At 38.7% G+C, this 17,174-nt stretch overlaps 1 protein-coding gene across 11 annotated transcripts in view; it reads right to left on the bottom strand.

Moving 5' to 3' along the window:
- Window positions 1-17,174, bottom strand: part of CTNNA3 (catenin alpha 3) — a 591,589-nt gene that overhangs the window by 263,116 nt on the left and 311,299 nt on the right. For all 11 annotated transcript variants that reach the window (XR_014219667.1, XR_014219668.1, XM_082222364.1 and 8 more), the window contains 2 exons: window positions 11,323-11,403; window positions 9,392-9,544 (listed from right to left, as the gene is read on the bottom strand). Coding sequence is in view for 9 of the 11 variants with exons in the window: in XM_082222364.1 (XP_082078490.1) it covers window positions 9,392-9,544; window positions 11,323-11,403 (234 nt within the window). In the remaining 2 variants the exon portion in view is untranslated. The remainder of the gene's footprint in view (window positions 1-9,391; window positions 9,545-11,322; window positions 11,404-17,174) is intronic.

Below are 17,174 nucleotides of genomic sequence, written 5' to 3'. Positions count from 1 at the left end.
GTATAGATTCATCCATTCATTTCAGAATCTTCTAGCAAGTGAATCAGGTCATTTGATTGTTACCTATTTATTGGGTAGCTTCATACATAATACCACCGAGAAAGTTACAAGCTACTTTTTTGACTCCAAACGGTGTCAACTGCCCAAGTTTTGGTTTTTTTAATTGAAATGATTTAGGGAACTTATTTGTTTTTTAAAAATTGACAACTAGCGTTTCTGAAAATCCCTGTCTTCAACTTTTTGTTGGATTTCCTCACTTGTCTTTTGTGAATTATATTGTAATGGCACCAGCTTCAAACAAGAACTATCTGAGTGACTGATTTGACTAGACACTTTGACGCTGACGTAAGTGAGAAGGGCTTACTACACTTTCAGGCCATTACTAGCTACAGATTTAGGTTTCACTTTGTTCTCCTCTTAAATTCTGAGAGAAGCATAAACTGCTATTCATACAGCTTGAGATTAAAATTAATTGGAGAGAATGATTTGACCACAGGGTCTCCTAGAGCCAGGATAGGCTACTTCTCCTAAAGAGAAGAAAAGTGCTGAAAGGAGGAGCCGTGTAGGGAAAGAGTTAGTACCTTCCATACATGTACCCTTTTGTGTTTTAAATTGCAGCCCCACATACAGTGTTAGATTTTATTGGGCAGACTCTTTAGTGCCCATTTTACCCATGACAAGAGTCCACTAAATCTCCATTACTGCCCCATACACATAATCAGCTGTAGGAAACTTGTATGGTTTTACAGAAATATGATAAATTCAAATATATTTAAGTTTGGATCCTTAACAGCCAAGATACATAAACAACAAAAATAACAGTGTTTCCTCTATAATTCTGAGTATTCAGTGCTATTCCAAATAGATTTCTGGCAGGCTGAAAGGGGATATTTGTTTACATGATACAACTCTATCCATTTCCCCCCGCCCTCATTTCTAATAGTGTTGGATACTAAAAGATTATTTATTTTTGCATACACAGGGCTGCAATCAAAGACAAATTTACCTGAACATAAGCCTCTGTGGATTCAATAAGAGTTCAAAGCAGAGACTTCTGAGCAGGCGTGCACAGGATTGCATTGTAAATCTGTTAATTTGTGTGTCAAATATCCCCTTGTATGACTGCTTTCTTGGGAGTATTTTACATATGATATACTGCTAACTTGACAGATGCAATATAGCTGCTATCTAATTAATTTCCTGGAGAGCCAAGCACTACTATTTATTGAAAATGCACTCAGCATCGTTAATCATGCTGTTTCTCAGAAATGCATGTAAGTACTTGGGAACCACATCATGAAACTTTTAAATAAGAATTTCTTATAGCTGTCCCTTTTTTTCATTACATGTATCCAATAATAGGATGATAACTCTCCAAACCAGAAAGTAATAATGGGAGCACCAGAAGCAGTTAAATTATAATAATTAATATCACTAAAAGGAAATGGAAGCATTTATGCATACCTAAATGAGCATAAGAATTTCTCTGAATCCAGTGTTAGTAGGATTAAAACAGCCCTCAGCTACGTATATGCTTGTTACACTCAATGGTAATATTATATTAAAATGAAGGAAGCAATTACCTTAAAAGGAAAACTCTAAAATTACACATATAAGTATTATTCAATCTCAATTCCCCCCCCAAACCCACCTGACAGCAGAGGACCCTCAGCTAGAGATGGGGGAGAGATTCAGTTCAGTTTGCCTTTAAAGGCAAACCTGCCTAATTCACACTTCCCAAAACAATATGGGAATTGAAATGCGGTCTCACTTTCAAATTTGCACTTCTCCAAATTTTGCAATTCAGTTCCCCAGCCAAGTAATGTGAACAAAAATGTATATACTAGGGTAAAATGTACATTAAAATGCATATATTACTGGGAAGGGCTAATATATTATATATTAGTAAAACTGCATACAAAGATGTATATATTCAGAGAAATTCACACTAAAACACTGATTTTCTTGAGGATTTTTTAAAAAATTAAAATAAAATAAAATGCGGAGAATTGCAATATTTTTATTGGTACTTTTTAATCTTCCTGTTACCAATTTTTAAACTCAGATTTATGCTGCAAGCTCCCCAAACACCTAGGTTATAAGATGGTCTATACGTGCTGCAGATAAATATATAAATCTTTAGCAGAAGCCTGTTTCTGTTATAACATGTGATATAGCATTAGGAGAAGGAAGATAAGAATACAGTCTTCCTAATTTTAGCTGGAAGTAGGGATCCAGAAATGTGTGTAAAACATAAACAAAAATTGCACAGATGCAAAAAAAAGTGAGAAGCTACAGTGTTTGCCAAGGAGCTAGCTTATTATATGCAGCTTATTATTAAAGAAAATTTAAACATGCACATGAAAGCATTTGTTCTCAAAGAGAAGAAAGAGGAGGAGGAAAGAGAAGAAAGCACTTCACAGATTTTCAAAGAAATTAGGAAAAAATGCTGTTTATGTTTTGAGGTTACAAACCTTGACAGTGCTTCTAATAATGCTTCCAAGTCACTAAATTCTGCAGAGAGGTGCATTTTTACAACTTTAGGATGCATAATGTAAAGCTAAGTTTTCAAGCGCGCGTACACACACACACACACACACACACACACTTAAAAGCACCATTGTTCAGAGCAAGGAGGGGGAAGCTGTGGCCCCAGCCAGAATGGTCAGTGCTCAGGGCTGATGGGAGTTGTAGTCTAACAACAGCTGGAGAGCCATAGGTTTCTCTCGCGATTAGAGGCACTCTTTTGAGAAAATGGATTTTGTCCAAGGCATTCAAATTCCTTAAACAGAAAACAGTCAAGGCTGATACTTCAGGCCTACACATACCAAGCCATGGTAGGTAAAGGTAAAGGTACCCCTGCCCGTACGGGCCAGTCTTGCCAGACTCTAGGGTTGTGCGCTCATCTCACTCTATAGGCCGGGAGCCAGCGCTGTCCGCAGACACTTCCGGGTCACGTGGCCAGCGTGACAAGCTGCATCTGGCAAGCCAGCGCAGCACACGGAACACCATTTACCTTCCCGCTGGTAAGCAGTCCCTATTCATCTACTTGCACCCGGGGGTGCTTTCGAACTGCTAGGTGGGCAGGCGCTGGGACCGAACGACGGGAGCGCACCCCGCCGCGGGGATTCGAACCGCCGACCTTTCGATCGGCAAGCCCTAGGCGTTGAGGCTTTTACCCACAGCGCCACCCGCGTCCCCTTGGTAGCTGCATTTGTTATTATTCGTAAATCACCCATCCTATACAAATTCACATGTATGTTAGTATGGATCACCTCTCCCTATAAGAACCTGCCCGGATCCTGCAATCAGAGTCTTTGTGTGCCTCCTCCATGAGAGGTCCAGAGGTTGGCAATATGAGAACAGGCCTTTTCTGCAGTGGCTTTCCATCTGCGGAATGCTCTCTCCAGGGAGGCTCAGGTGAAAATGTTCCTTTTCAACCAGGCTTTTGGCTGATTAACCTTCTATGTCCTTTTAAAAGTGTTTGTGGGACGGGGGCTATTGTTTTTGCTTTTTCTTCTTGCTTTTTATGTATTTTGTGTTTTTATATTGTAATTTCATGCTGCAAACAGCCCTGAAATCTTCAAGAAGTGGCCCTGGAAGGAGTACGTTGGGGGGGGGGCAAGCTTTTCCCACACAGTCGGCCCATACAATTATCAACCAGCAGGTGGGTTGGTTGATCTTGGATACATACCCAGTGCCTTCGTCAAAACCAGTTTACATCTGTAATCAATAAGTTGTGGCCTATTTCATCCCAATACAGACGTCCACTGTCTCATTTAACATGGTTCACCCCTTTCACTAGGTGGCACGCCTCTTGCAGGCATATAATATAGAGTTATAGCCAGTTTACTAAGTCAGTGTAGGGCAGACTATTGCAGGGTGAATAGTGAGTAGTTATTTTTGTGATTTTAAGTTGTTTTAAACTGTTTTTAATATTGTGACCGCCCTGGTTGGATCTGCTGATTATAAGGGTGAAAGTTTTATCCCAGTGACCAGTAGAGTGATTAAAGCCAAAATTGTATCACAGATAAAATTTCTGGAGCACTTACTTGGTTTCCATGCTTTTAAATGCACATGGAAGGAGCTCAACCCTATTTTCTTTTGGTTTATATTTGGCATTCCTAGACGTGTTACTGGTGCTGCTCTTAATTTGGACGCTGGTCTAAATTCTTTGAGCTAATGGATCTAGTCCATTAAATTTTGGCTCTGTTGCTATCTTCTGCTTACTCCCAGTTCCTTTGTATTCCAGGAAATGATAGACAAGTCTGCCTGGATGAAGAAAATGTTGCAAAACTTGTGTCAGTTGAACTTCTGTCTTCTTATTTATTATCTACAAACTGCCAAATAGAGAGCAATGGATATCGATTCGCACCAGAGGTCTTGTTCTACCCCAGTCACTGGATTTGCGGGGTTCTAGTTCTAAGAATGGGATGCCTAATCTGAAATGGATATCTACTCTTAAAGCTTTTTCTCTGGCATATTTAATACCTTACACTTAAAACTTTTTAATATAGCAAAATTCCCATAAATCACAGATACTGCCCTTGTAATAATGAAGAGGTGGATTCTACACCACATGTTCTTTTTACATATAGTTTTTATCAGGAGGCAATATATATCATTACATAATAATAAGATGATAATAAGAGTATCTGTTGATCTTTTTTCTTTTTGGAGGACTTAAAAAAATGGTAATCAAATTACAAAATTTCCAACCATTTCAATTTCCTTTTGATTTTCCATGCTTGTTTCCTTATGTTCTTCTCTTTTAACAATATTATGTATTGTAAATTCTGTGACCAAACACAAATGAAGTGTTTGGTGGACTGTGAATAAATTATATTTGTATTTGCTTGTTTTAGTTGTGTATTTATTTATTCCAGCCTGCACCAAGGGTTCCTTTTGGAGCTCAAAGTCAGAATAAAATGTCTTTTGCAAATGGGCGTGGGTGGGTGGGTGAGTGTGAATGTTACATTGTTCAATGTAAATGAAATACTTGTGAAAAAAGTGAGTAATTGAGCCTGAATTTCTATTGTAAGAGGAAGTGTAGAATTGCATAGACAATGTCATCCAGCAGCCACTTTAGCATCTGTTTAATTCTTTTTTCATCTGTAGATGAGGCAAAGCTTATTACTGTGTTTGTGAAACAAATTGTTTAGCAGAATATCTCACTAGAAGTCACAGAGGCAACTCTAAGGAATTCAAACCCAACTGTAACTTTTCAAATTATAGCAGTGTTGCCTCTTCCCAAAGAAAGATGAGCAAAACGCAGTAGCATTTATGATGGATATGTCACACATCTACCTTCTTCAAACATTTATCGCAGAACACACAGAGGTGCCTGTTGGTATACACGGGGCTCACTCCACCCCTGGGCAATATTGCATGCACCAGCAACACTTCCCAAGACACCATATGATTGGCTGAGACTGGAGAGGGTTGCTTCACTGTGTGAAGTGTTTCTAGCAGGGAGATGGGAATCTTATTGAGGGTTTCTATTCCCATGTTGAAAATTCTTCCTATAATGAACTGCCCAGTTCACTCAGTCAATTGCACATCAGCTCAGTGGTGTTACGAGCATGTGCAACATCATCCAGGAGCTAAGCTACTCCCAAGTTTTCCTGCCACACTTTCTTTTTTTTTTCCAGCATGATTTTTTTATTAGTTTGCATTATACAAAATACAAAATACAAAGAAGAAAATTCAATTCTCATTTTCACAGATTTCTGGTATGACTTCCTTCAACCTTTCCACAAATCATCCGTAATAGTCTTTTATGTAGGTTCGCATTTCTTAGTTTGTATTGCCATTATCATACTAGTTCTTCCGTTTCTCTATAGACAATACCCTTTACCTTTTACAGAGCTCCTTTAAAGCCCACTAGTGTTATCTGTCCATCACTTAGATTTTCCAGATATTCCGTAAAACTTTCCCAATCCTTAATGAACCTCTGGTCTTTTGAGTATCTAATTTTCCCTGTCATCTTATCCATCTCCGCATAATCCAACATTTTTGCTCTCCATTCCTCAACTGTCGGCAAGCCCTCAGATTTCCAATTTTGAGCTAATAGGACTCTTGCAGCCGTTGTTGCATACTGGAAGAGCTTGTGATCTTTCTTCTTAATCTCCCTTCCTACCATTCCCAGCAAAAATGCCTCGGGTTTTTTAACGAAAGTATATCTTAGAATTTTCTTCATTTCGTTATATACACTCTCCCAAAACTCTTTAACTTTTTGGCATTCCCACCACATATGGTAGAAGGACCCCTCCCTTTCCTTGCACTTCCAGCATTTATTACAAGTTCCATACATTTTAGCTAACTTTTCAGGAGTCATATACCATCGGTAGAACATTTTCATTAAGTTCTCCTTCAATGTCACACAAGCTGTAAACTTAAGATGTTTTTTCCAGAGTTTCTCCCATTCTTCGAAATGTATATTATGACCGATATCTCTAGCCCAGTGTGTCATGACCGACTTTACTTCCTCGTCTATCAAATTCCATTCCAATAACTGATTGTACATTTTAGATAGAGTTTTATGATTATTATTCAATATCTCAATCTGGAATCTAGAATCTTTGTCGGCATATCCTTTGTCTTTAATATCTTTTCTAAACATTCCATTTATCTGGAAATAGTGCATCCAGTCATAGACTTTCTCTTTGACCTCATCATAAGGCTTCATTTTCCACTTTCCTTCTTTTTTCACTAACAGTTGTTCATAGGTAGCCCAATTATCTCTCATATTAATCTTTTTAACACTCATGACTTCTAGTGGCGATAGCCAATGGGGTGTTTTGGGTTCTAACATATCTCTATTCCTCTCCCATACCTCAATCAATGGACCTCTAAAGATATGATTTTCGAAGCCCCTGTGTACTTTTCTCTTCTCATGCCATAAGTAGGCATGCCACCCAAATCTGTTATTGAATCCCTCTAGGTCTAGCACCTCCTTATCTTCCAATCTTATCCATGTTTTGACCCAGCATAGGCATGACGCCTCATAGTATAGTTTCAGGTCTGGCAGAGCAAAGCCTCACCTTTCCTTCGCATCTGTCAACAGTTTAAATTATATTCTCGGTTTCCTGCCCTGCCAGACAAATTTTGAGATCACTCTCTGCCAGTCTTTAAATATCTTTGTACCTTTGATTACAGGAACGTTCTGAAACAGAAATAACACCTTTGGGAGCACACTCATCTTGATTGTGGCTATTCTGCCCCAGAATGACAGTTTCAACTTGCCCCACATTTCAATATCTTTCTTAACTCCTTTCCATACTGTCTCATAATTATTTTTGAATAAGTCTATGTTTTTTGGCGTTACCCATATTCCTAAATATTTTACCTTCCTGGCCACCTCTATCTCCGTTTCTCTTTATAGTTCTTCGATTTTATCTGTATCCATATTTTTTACTATGATTTTTGTTTTCCTTTTATTTAATTTAAAGCCGGCCACTTTTCCAAATTGATTAAATTCTTCGAGTACCTCTTTTACTGAATCTGTTGGGTCCTCCATTGTTACAACCAGGTCGTCAGCGAATGCCTTAATTTTATATTCATTCTGTCCAACTGTTACTCCTTTTATCCCCTTGTTTTCTCTTATTGAGTTCAGAAGGACTTCTAATACCATTATAAATAACAATGGGGACAGTGGACATCCCTGTCTTGTTCCTTTTGCTATTCTTATTTCTGCTGTCTCCACATTATTTATTATCAGTTTTGCCTTTTGTTCCGTGTAGATTGCCTTTACCCCATTATAGAACATAGTGCCAACCTCCATATATTCCAATTGTTTCAGCAGGAAATCCCAAATAATGTTATCAAATGCTTTCTCTGCATCCACGAACAGCAACAAACCTTGTTTATCACACCTGTCAGATAAGTACTCTATAATATTTACTATATTTCTTATGTTGTCCTTCATTTGCCTACCCGGCAAAAAGCCCGCTTGATCTTTGTGTATGCTTCCTACCAATGTATTTTTCAGTCTCCTTGCCAAAATTCCCGCGAAGATCTTGTAGTCTATGTTTAATAGGGAGATTGGTCTATAATTTTTGATCTGTAATAAATCTGAATCTTGTTTAGGGATTAATGTAATTAGTGCCTCCTTCCATGTCTCTGGTATTTCTCTTTCTTTAAGGATGTTATTCATTACTTCTTGCAATGGAGTCAGCAGAACTGATTCCATTTCTTTGTAGTAACTGCCAGTGAACCCGTCTGGACCTGGGGCTTTCCCTTTTTTTAATTCCTTTATCGCTTCTTTTATTTCTTCTACCTCAATTAAGGCACTTAGTTTTTCTTTCTCCACTGTCTGGATCTTTTCTATGTTCTTCCATTTTAAAAAACTTTCTATTTTTCTCAAGTTATTCCTTTCGGTATTTTTGTAAAGTCCTCTATAGAAGTCCAGAAAGGCCTTCCTTATTTCCTTGGGATTATTTGTCTCTTTTCCCTCTACCTCGATTTTATTTATTGTGTTCTGTTCCTTCCTTTTTTTTAGCTGCCAAGCCAAAAGCTTTCCTGACACACTTTCACATGTCCTCCAATGCAGAAAGACTGCAGCATCCAGAATAGCAAATAATTTATCAGATTAGTCTCTTCTAAATTCAATGGCATGCACACACACCACTTGACAATAATTTCCACGATTTCTTGATTCTGATTGTGAAAGTGAAGAGCACATGTTCTTGAGTTCTCTTGCATGGGTTCAGTTCAGACCAGGCTTCAGTAAGGTTGGGGGTGGAGTGAGGCAAAGGCAGCCTGCAGCTAGAAAAGGCAGTTCTATTTGCTCAAAACAGCAAGGTAAGCAAACCTAGAAACTTTTATAGCTGCCAAGGAATTAGCCTGCTAAGCTGAAGAAAACAGAGAGAGGTGGAGTATAAGAGAACTTCAGATTCAATCATACGAGTATATGTTTCATGGGACGCAGTGGGTGGCTTTCTCCCTACCCCTTCCTGAGCTACTATTTGGCACCTGATTACAGTTAGCAGATGTCAGGATTCTAATAAAAAACAAAGTAGATCCTGCAAATGCAAAGTCTGTTCACTCCTGTACACTATCCACATGTGAAAGAATATCCTTATATGAATCTCTCTTAATAATTAGACAGTAAGTACCTAACATTATTTTAAAGACTCTAGGACTATTCAAAACACCCACAGAAGATTCCAATAATAGCTACAAGAAAAACAACAGTATGGTACAAACACTTCCACATGAACAAACATGGAGCAGGGCCATACAAAAATATGTATAATAGGGAAAACCAAAAATATGCTGCTGTGAACATAGTCACTAATGCAGTCACTGTACTTTCCTAGGTGACAAAAATACAAAGCGATTACTGAAAGCTAAGGTTACATCGGGTCCACTGCACTACCAACAAACTCACCTCAATAAGCCTGCACGTATGTTCTTTAAATATAGCAGCATATTCCATTATTTCCTTTTCTCTTCCATTTTTGGCAGCTTCAGTGAGCACAAGAAGTGGAACAGTTGTGTCCAAGAAGGAGTCTGAGATATGATCAATGATAGCTTTGCGGAGCTGGGAAAAGAAAGCACCATTAATTAAATCATGTATCATGGTATTTCGTGTGTGTTATGCTATGCAGTAAATGTATTCTGCAAATAAGAAACCTTAGGTTGTATCCCATGCTCTGTGCACATAGTTTTTGCTAATGCAATGGGACTTCCATTTCCTCTCCCCCACCCCATGCCCCCATCTAAGCTGTTCTGCACCCACCAAGTCCTCCACTCCTGCTTTATGTCAGAACTGACTACTAACACAATCAAGTGGGTTAAATTATTCACTGTGAAATATGACTCTTGCTCTTCCTTATCAGTACATGTAAAAATACTAAATGTAATGCAAAATGAAACAATGTGCTTTCAAAATTATTTTAAAGAGAAGGGATCTTTATTGATTAGTCATGTACATAGAATGGAAGATCCCCAAGGATGTGCTTTATGGGTAGCTGGCCTCAGGCACCAGGCCAACTCTGTGTTATAAAGATGTCTACAAACATGACATGAAGGCTGGCAACATTAACCCCACCATGTGAGAATCCCTTACTGATGACTTCAGTGCCTGGAGACAAACATTCAGGTCATGTATCCACAGCAGCAACGAGTGGAGAAATGACCACTGGAAATGACCGCTGGGAGGAGCTCAGAGAGAAGAAACACAATGGGGCACCTGTAACAGCGAAACTGGATGCCTTCATCTGCCCCAGTTGCAATAATAAAACAGGTCTCTCTTGTATTTGTCTCTATGGCCACAGCAGGCGCTGTAACTCTCCAATGGTTTGACTTTACCCCCGAAGGTGCACTTTTCTATTGTCTTTCTAGAAAGATGGATACCAACAATTTCAAAGAACAATCTCAGATTTAAGAGTGTATTTTTCAGCCTCCTGTTACAAATGCTTGGGGAGAGTATCACTTTTTCTAGTGCCTAGTAGAACTTAGTGAATTTCACCTTGTAAGTTGATTTTCACAGTACTTGGTACCTAAATGTTCCTGGATATGAACAGTAAAATGTATGTGTACAGATCTGCACACTCAATGTTATAATCACACATGTACAACATATAAGATGAATCCACAAACTGGTTCTCTGTCGCCTTTGGCACCCAACATAAATTATTTGCCTATCAACCTGCCTTTTTCCATCACATAATCAATTTAATATTCTTATACTAAGCATAGATTAGGAACAGGATTCTGTCTGGGTTTGTGGGGGTATAAATAAGACTATTATATTCCAGCAAGACTATGCTAGATTATGGCTGTTAGTTTTAATTTTATTTTAATGCACTGTGTAAAGATGTTTTTAAAATGTATTGTGTAAGGATGCTTTTAAACAACCTCTAGTATGGAAAGAATCATTTTCACAGAAGAAAGCTGTTATTCTGTTTTCCATCCTTTCTCTCAAAACAGATATTGCTGTGCAGGAGGGGCTGACCAGATCCAGATCTGCTTAGCTTTCAGCAATGCTGCTTCGTCATGTGCCTTTGCCCTAGGACTATTTAATCTCTCACTCTTATATAATGGAATCTGTCATCCAAGGAACTGACTAAGCCCACACCTTCAAGCAATAAAGCAACATTAGGTGTTCTCAGACCACTCACTGGACCCTTGAATACATATTTCTAAATCTTGGACTTTTGGTGTTTCCACTGTTCCAAACCTGCATCCCTAATCTCCATCTGCATTTCTTAAAGAAAAGTGTGTAAAATAAAACAAAAGCATGTCATAATTATTATTTTATGTTATAACTGCTTGCAGAACTATCTATTTAACATACTTTTTCCCTGAGGAGATTACCTGCCTGCGGAGGTCTCTTGTTTTCTTGCACATATTATCTATTGCAATATTCAAGGCATTGCTCCTTTCTTTTTTGTCAGCCTGGAAAAAAAACAGCAAAAAAGAAAATTTTGAGCATACAAAGCTAGTATGTTTAACATCTTAATAAAAGCAACAAAGAGTCCCATGGCACCTTAAAGACTAGCATTTCTCACTACCATAATTTCTCTTTAGAAAATAATATATTCAATCTACTTTAGTAAATTATATTTTTGAACATAACAAAAGGTACAAAAGTACTGTGTTCAACAAGGGTGGTTTGTTCATTCAGGCCACATGTACTTGCAATAAATATATGCTTCTGGTTTCAAGGATTTCCAATCAACTTACGTTCATATTGATCTAGTATATCCAGGCTAACCGTAACATACATTCATATGGGCACTGCCCAACCCCTTGCACATTTCCCTGCTTAGGGGCTCCATTAGAATATATATATATTTTCATAGGATAATTAATTACAGTAGAGTTAAATAAAGAAATAGCTCCAACTTCCACAAGTTAAGAATAACTATGTAATGCATAAGTACTATTTATTTTATTTATTAAATTTGAATGCCGCTTTTCATCCATAGATCTCAAGGTAGTTCACAACATAAAAATACAAGGTAAAAAAACCCTCAAAACATAAAATAAAAACAAGAAAAACACAAACCAGTAACCCCCCCTCCAACAACACATTTAGAAGGGTCTCATATATTAATCGGCCAAACGCTTGGTTGAAGAGGACTGTTTTCACCCGACGCCTAAAGGTGTATAATGCAGGTGCCAGCCAAACCTCCCTGGAGAAAACATTCCACAAATGGAAAGCCACTGCAAAAAGGTTGTCTACAAAAAGCAAACCTAACATCTCTGACATTACCTTAAGGAAAATACCAGGGTAGGGGTGCGGGGTGGGGCACATGCTCAGTTGTGACTGATACTTCAAGCTTGTAATCAGAGATGATGATTTTACCCACCAGAAAACTGTAAAGGCTGTCCTTGAAGGAAAACCACTACAGCAGTCCTTCTGAAATCTGGCATGATTCATTTCCTCCAGAGAGTCTAACCTGGTAGCAAATTTCACCCAATTCTGCCAAACATCAAATTTATGGAGGTTTCTGTGGTGGGGCAAATTTTAAAGGCGCCCAGCACAGAAAAAGATCCTCTGCCTGTAACCTGACAGGACTTATCCATTCTGGAGGTGCTACTGTGCCTGCAAATTTCAACCATGTAAATCCTACCTCCAACACCCACTAACCTCCCTGTCCCCCACCCCCCATACAGACATACCCAACTCATTCTTACAACCTTAACTATGTCTTGCAAAATGAAAAAGTACAGATACTTTTATTTCCCAGTAATAGTGAATTTTGGGAAATGTTGGCAGAAGAAGACTAATTTTTTTCCAAATCAGATTTGGCCTAAAACTGACAGGCTGTTTTCTGAAGCACTAAATCAGGATCCAATCCAAACCCTCCAGTCTGCTTATACCCCTAAAACTGACCTTCAAATCACCACTGAGACAAGAAGCAAACCCTGTAATTTTGAGCAAGTCACTATTTCTCAGTCTTGTGATAGTGTTGTAAGGTTCAGAAGCCTAGGAAACTCATCTGCAGAAGGGGAGTGTAGAAATGTTATAAGTAATTAAGGCACATTAAGATCAATCAATGGCACTGGGGAGAAAAAGATTTTTTCAGGGCTGGGCCTATCATTAGGCAGAGTGAGACTGCTGCCTCTGGCTGCTGATTTTGGTGTTGTGAAATGGCAACAAATTGGTATATTATTAAATGTATATTTTTTGCTGCCAGGGAGAGGGAGAGGGAGAGGTGCTTGTTGGATTTTTTTGCCTGAGGTGCCAAAATAACTTGACCAATTTTGGGTATTATGCACCTTGAATTTTGAAGAGGGCAGATTTGCTGCTCTGCTTCAGGCAGCAAAATGTCTTGGGCCAACTCCACTTAAAATGTTTACAGGTCTACATGCTGAAAATAATCAGGGTTCTGCAATAACTGCACAGTTCAGCAGTGACTAGAAGGAATAATTCACTCACTGTGTTTCCAATGGGAAAAACTATTCAGGCTCACTTAAGACATTTTCGTGCATCTGCAGAAGTTTCACCATTTTGACAGTTTACAATTTTCACAGAGACTGGGTGATCAAAGAAGCTTCTATGGACATATTGAGCTGAAGCTTCATGTTGCAACAGTGAAAAGAAGCTTCAGGACATTTCATCCCTTTCCTCACCAGTTCTAATATGAATCCCCGGATTAAGTACCCAAGTAAATAATAGAAGTTGTGCAACCTTTAGCAACACCACACAAAACTAGAATGAAAACTTTTCATTTGTTTCATTAAAATATTGCATGCACCACTGAAAGTATTAGAATGCAAAAACAATACTGCAGGTTTGCTGTTCAGGCTACAGAACAGCAGTGGGCGAGCTAGATTTCATTTGATCGTCAGTCCTTTGACATGGTGAAAAAGTAAGTGTATGTAATCTACTCTAAATGCATATGATGTCTGAGAACCTAGAAGCAAAGACTCCACCTGACCAAGGGGACTGTTCATACGTAAAAACTCTGGCAGCCTTTACAAAGCCAACAGAATGGTATCGTAGTATAGTAAACCAAGATTAACTGTCATAATTATTTTTGCCCGGAAACCCTTAAACAAGGGAATGGAGAACCTTTTTTAGCCTAAAGGCAACCTCCAAGGGCTGCATGCCAGGGGTGGATAGGCCAGAGGGGAAAGTAATTTGAGCAATAGAGGGCATGCTTATCTTTCTACCATAGCCCAAGCAAAACGTCTCTCCATTCTCTATCCAGCAAGCACTATCACAGTTCAAAGACACATTCCAGCTAGGCATAAATAATGGAGGGTGCAGGGCAGTGCTAGTAAGTGAGGGTGGCAAGGAAAGGGAGTCTGGCCTAGGGAGAACCCCAAAGGTCAAATAGGCCTGAGGAGTCACTAAGTCTCCCTGAGTGTCGAGTTCTATCCCCCTGCCTCAAAAAGAGCTCATTAAGCAGATTACATTTTTGCTAAAAGACTATCTCAACCAGAATTCCCCATGACAAAGCAGCTGTTTGTCCCAGTATTTTCATCCTACCTCTTCTTTGACCCTATAGTTTGCTTCCAGTTTTGCTACGGCTCTGCTCTGGGAATGAAAGAGTCGTCCTGCTCTTGAATAAGATCAGTGAAGAGTTTTCTGCCTTGCAAAATCCAGTGGGAGTGAAGTGGACTGTTCTTATCCACATAATTGCAGAAAACTCATGGTTAGGATTGGAAACACAATTAACTATGGCTACAACGCTGCTTACTGGGAAGTAAATTCCATTGAACTAATGGGATCTGTTTACAAGTTAAACATCTCTATTGTAAATATTCTTCCCTGCATTTGTGCATACAAGGCTATACAACATGCTTAGAACTGCATCACTCATTGTTATTTTTTGCAGAAGGTTTCTCCTGTAAATGTTACTTTAGGCAGTGCTGATAACACTGCAAGCAAAGTATGTCTCTCAATCCTATGGTTCACTATACATTTAGAACAATTTGTCCAAATAAATTACTTGTCTCAGCACCTTAGTGTAAGAAAACTTATCTTAATTAAATATCTCAAGAGCATCTGTGTTAGTCTGATGTAGCAAAAACAAAAACAAAAAACAAATAATCCTATGCCACCTTTAAAAAATGTCACAATAAATCAGTTCACCTTTAAATGTTGTGTTCTACATTTTCTTCATTGGATATTATAATGTTTGTAATCAGTTGACTGTCAGGCCAGATTTTTTTTAACCAAGGTGTTCAGATCAAAAATAAAATCAACATTTTCCTATTAATCCAAACAAAAAGGAAACAGTTTGGGGGTTGACATCTTTCATAAAATGGAAACACCAGAAAATGTGGATAAATTAAAAACACTGACTTTTACCTCACAACCAGGGCCTAATCACATGTCACGTGCATGTGTACACACACACACACATACACACAAACAAGAATGTGGCTGCCTCAGGAAAATACTAATTTTATTAAATTTTGAATGTCAAGCTTATATTTTTAGGGGCTTTTTTCCCTAATTCCCATCTTGCTCCTTAATTTTGACAAGAAGCAAGTTCCCCTCCACCAACCCACATTTGGAGTTACCAAAAATAGGAACAATCTAAAATTTATCATTATTCACATCATTATACATATGATTGAGATACACACACACACACACGTCCATGTATATCCCAGGTTGCCTCAAGTAATCAACACATAGATGCATACAACAATGCATATAACTGTATAAAAATATATATGTATTAATATACATATGTAGAGATAATATTATGCTGCACAAATATTGTACCACATGCAGCTTGACTATTTATTTGTATTATATGCATAATAAAGATTTCTTATGTATAATTTAGTATAAAATTGGTCAGGCGTTCTAAAAATAACAAATACACAAGCAGGTTACATATAAGTGGCCACTCAGTACAAGAGGTGGTTTAATACTGCCAAGTTCTGAGTATAAATTCATTTAAAACAGATTCCTCTTCCACTCACACCGAGTTCCAGCACAGATGGTTGTGCAACTGCCCCGGGCACATAAAGGGCTACTTAGCATTCCACCATAGCCCCTTGTGTAGACAGAATATTTAGAAGAGCACAACATCAAATTCCACCCTTTGTGCTTAGGCTACCATTTTGATTTCAGAAACTGAAACCATAAAGAGTACAGTGCTACCTTGGTATACAACCATAATCCGTTCCAGAGGTCTGGTTGTAAACCAAAACAGGTTGTAACCCAAGGCGCACTTTCGCCTATGGGGCCTATGGGGCCTCCCCCCAAAAAATTATTGCATATCTCAGGATCACAAAGCTTAATTTCCCTCAGCAACTCTAGAAGAATCCTTATTTTAAGAGTCCTGGAATTATACCAGAGACAGCACAGCTCCTTTCCAGTTTCCACTCCAAGTTGTGCGTAAAGCCATGCTCAGCTTCTGGGTGATAACCTGTACATTAGTATCAGTTTATCAACAAATTCAAAATCACCACAGGTGCTGGTTAGTGAAACTAGAAAATGAGAATAGAGTTCATACACTTGCTTGGTCAGTGTGTCCTGTATAAGATATATTGCTGTGTTTACATTTGACATATCCATGACCCTCTGTGCTTTTACAAATGAAAGTGTCCGCCTACCCACTGTGCCAATGTTTCGTCTATGCTATTCCATGGTGGTTGTCCTGATGAATTCTCAGAGCCATCTGTTTCCCTGTGGTTTCATATTCCTTTGATAGAGGCAATAATAACAAAAAAACAACCCCTCTAACGAATACTACTTGCTCTATGTTCAGACTGCCTGCCAATGTTCCACATGTGTATACTCTTAACCTCCTTGTTCTCTGCAATATTAATGCTAGTAGCAATATCCAGTGAATGAGGAAGCAGAGACTTTATTCAGTGTCTCCCATGGTTTCCCTCTGGGGCACTTTCCCCCTGTTGATTCTTCAATGCTCTTAAAAAAGGATCTGTACCTTCCCCCATTCCATCCTCAGACAACAGGCAGAGTCAGATGGGGCTGTAGGATGGTGCGGAGGCTGGTTTTGTAATTGAAAAGCTGAGCTTGGAAGAAATGCTGTATTTTCTTAGTCTTTCCCCCCAGCTATCTCTCCCCCTTCACATACTCAAAGTCCAATGCAATTCCTCAGTCCCCTACTGTCCTCCCATAGGGGGGCGAGGAGCAGGAAATCTCTTCTAAACCTACTTTTTAAACACTTAGGGCGAAAACAAATAAATGGTACACAATTTTTGTTCATTGTTTACATCCTTACCAGGAG

This window comes from Podarcis vaucheri (assembly GCF_965113315.1).
Source record: "Podarcis vaucheri genome assembly, chromosome: 5".
In the NCBI taxonomy this organism is placed as follows: Eukaryota; Metazoa; Chordata; class Lepidosauria; order Squamata; family Lacertidae; genus Podarcis; species Podarcis vaucheri.
Note: the sequence above shows the minus strand (reverse complement) of the source record. Positions and strands in the feature narration are given on the sequence as shown.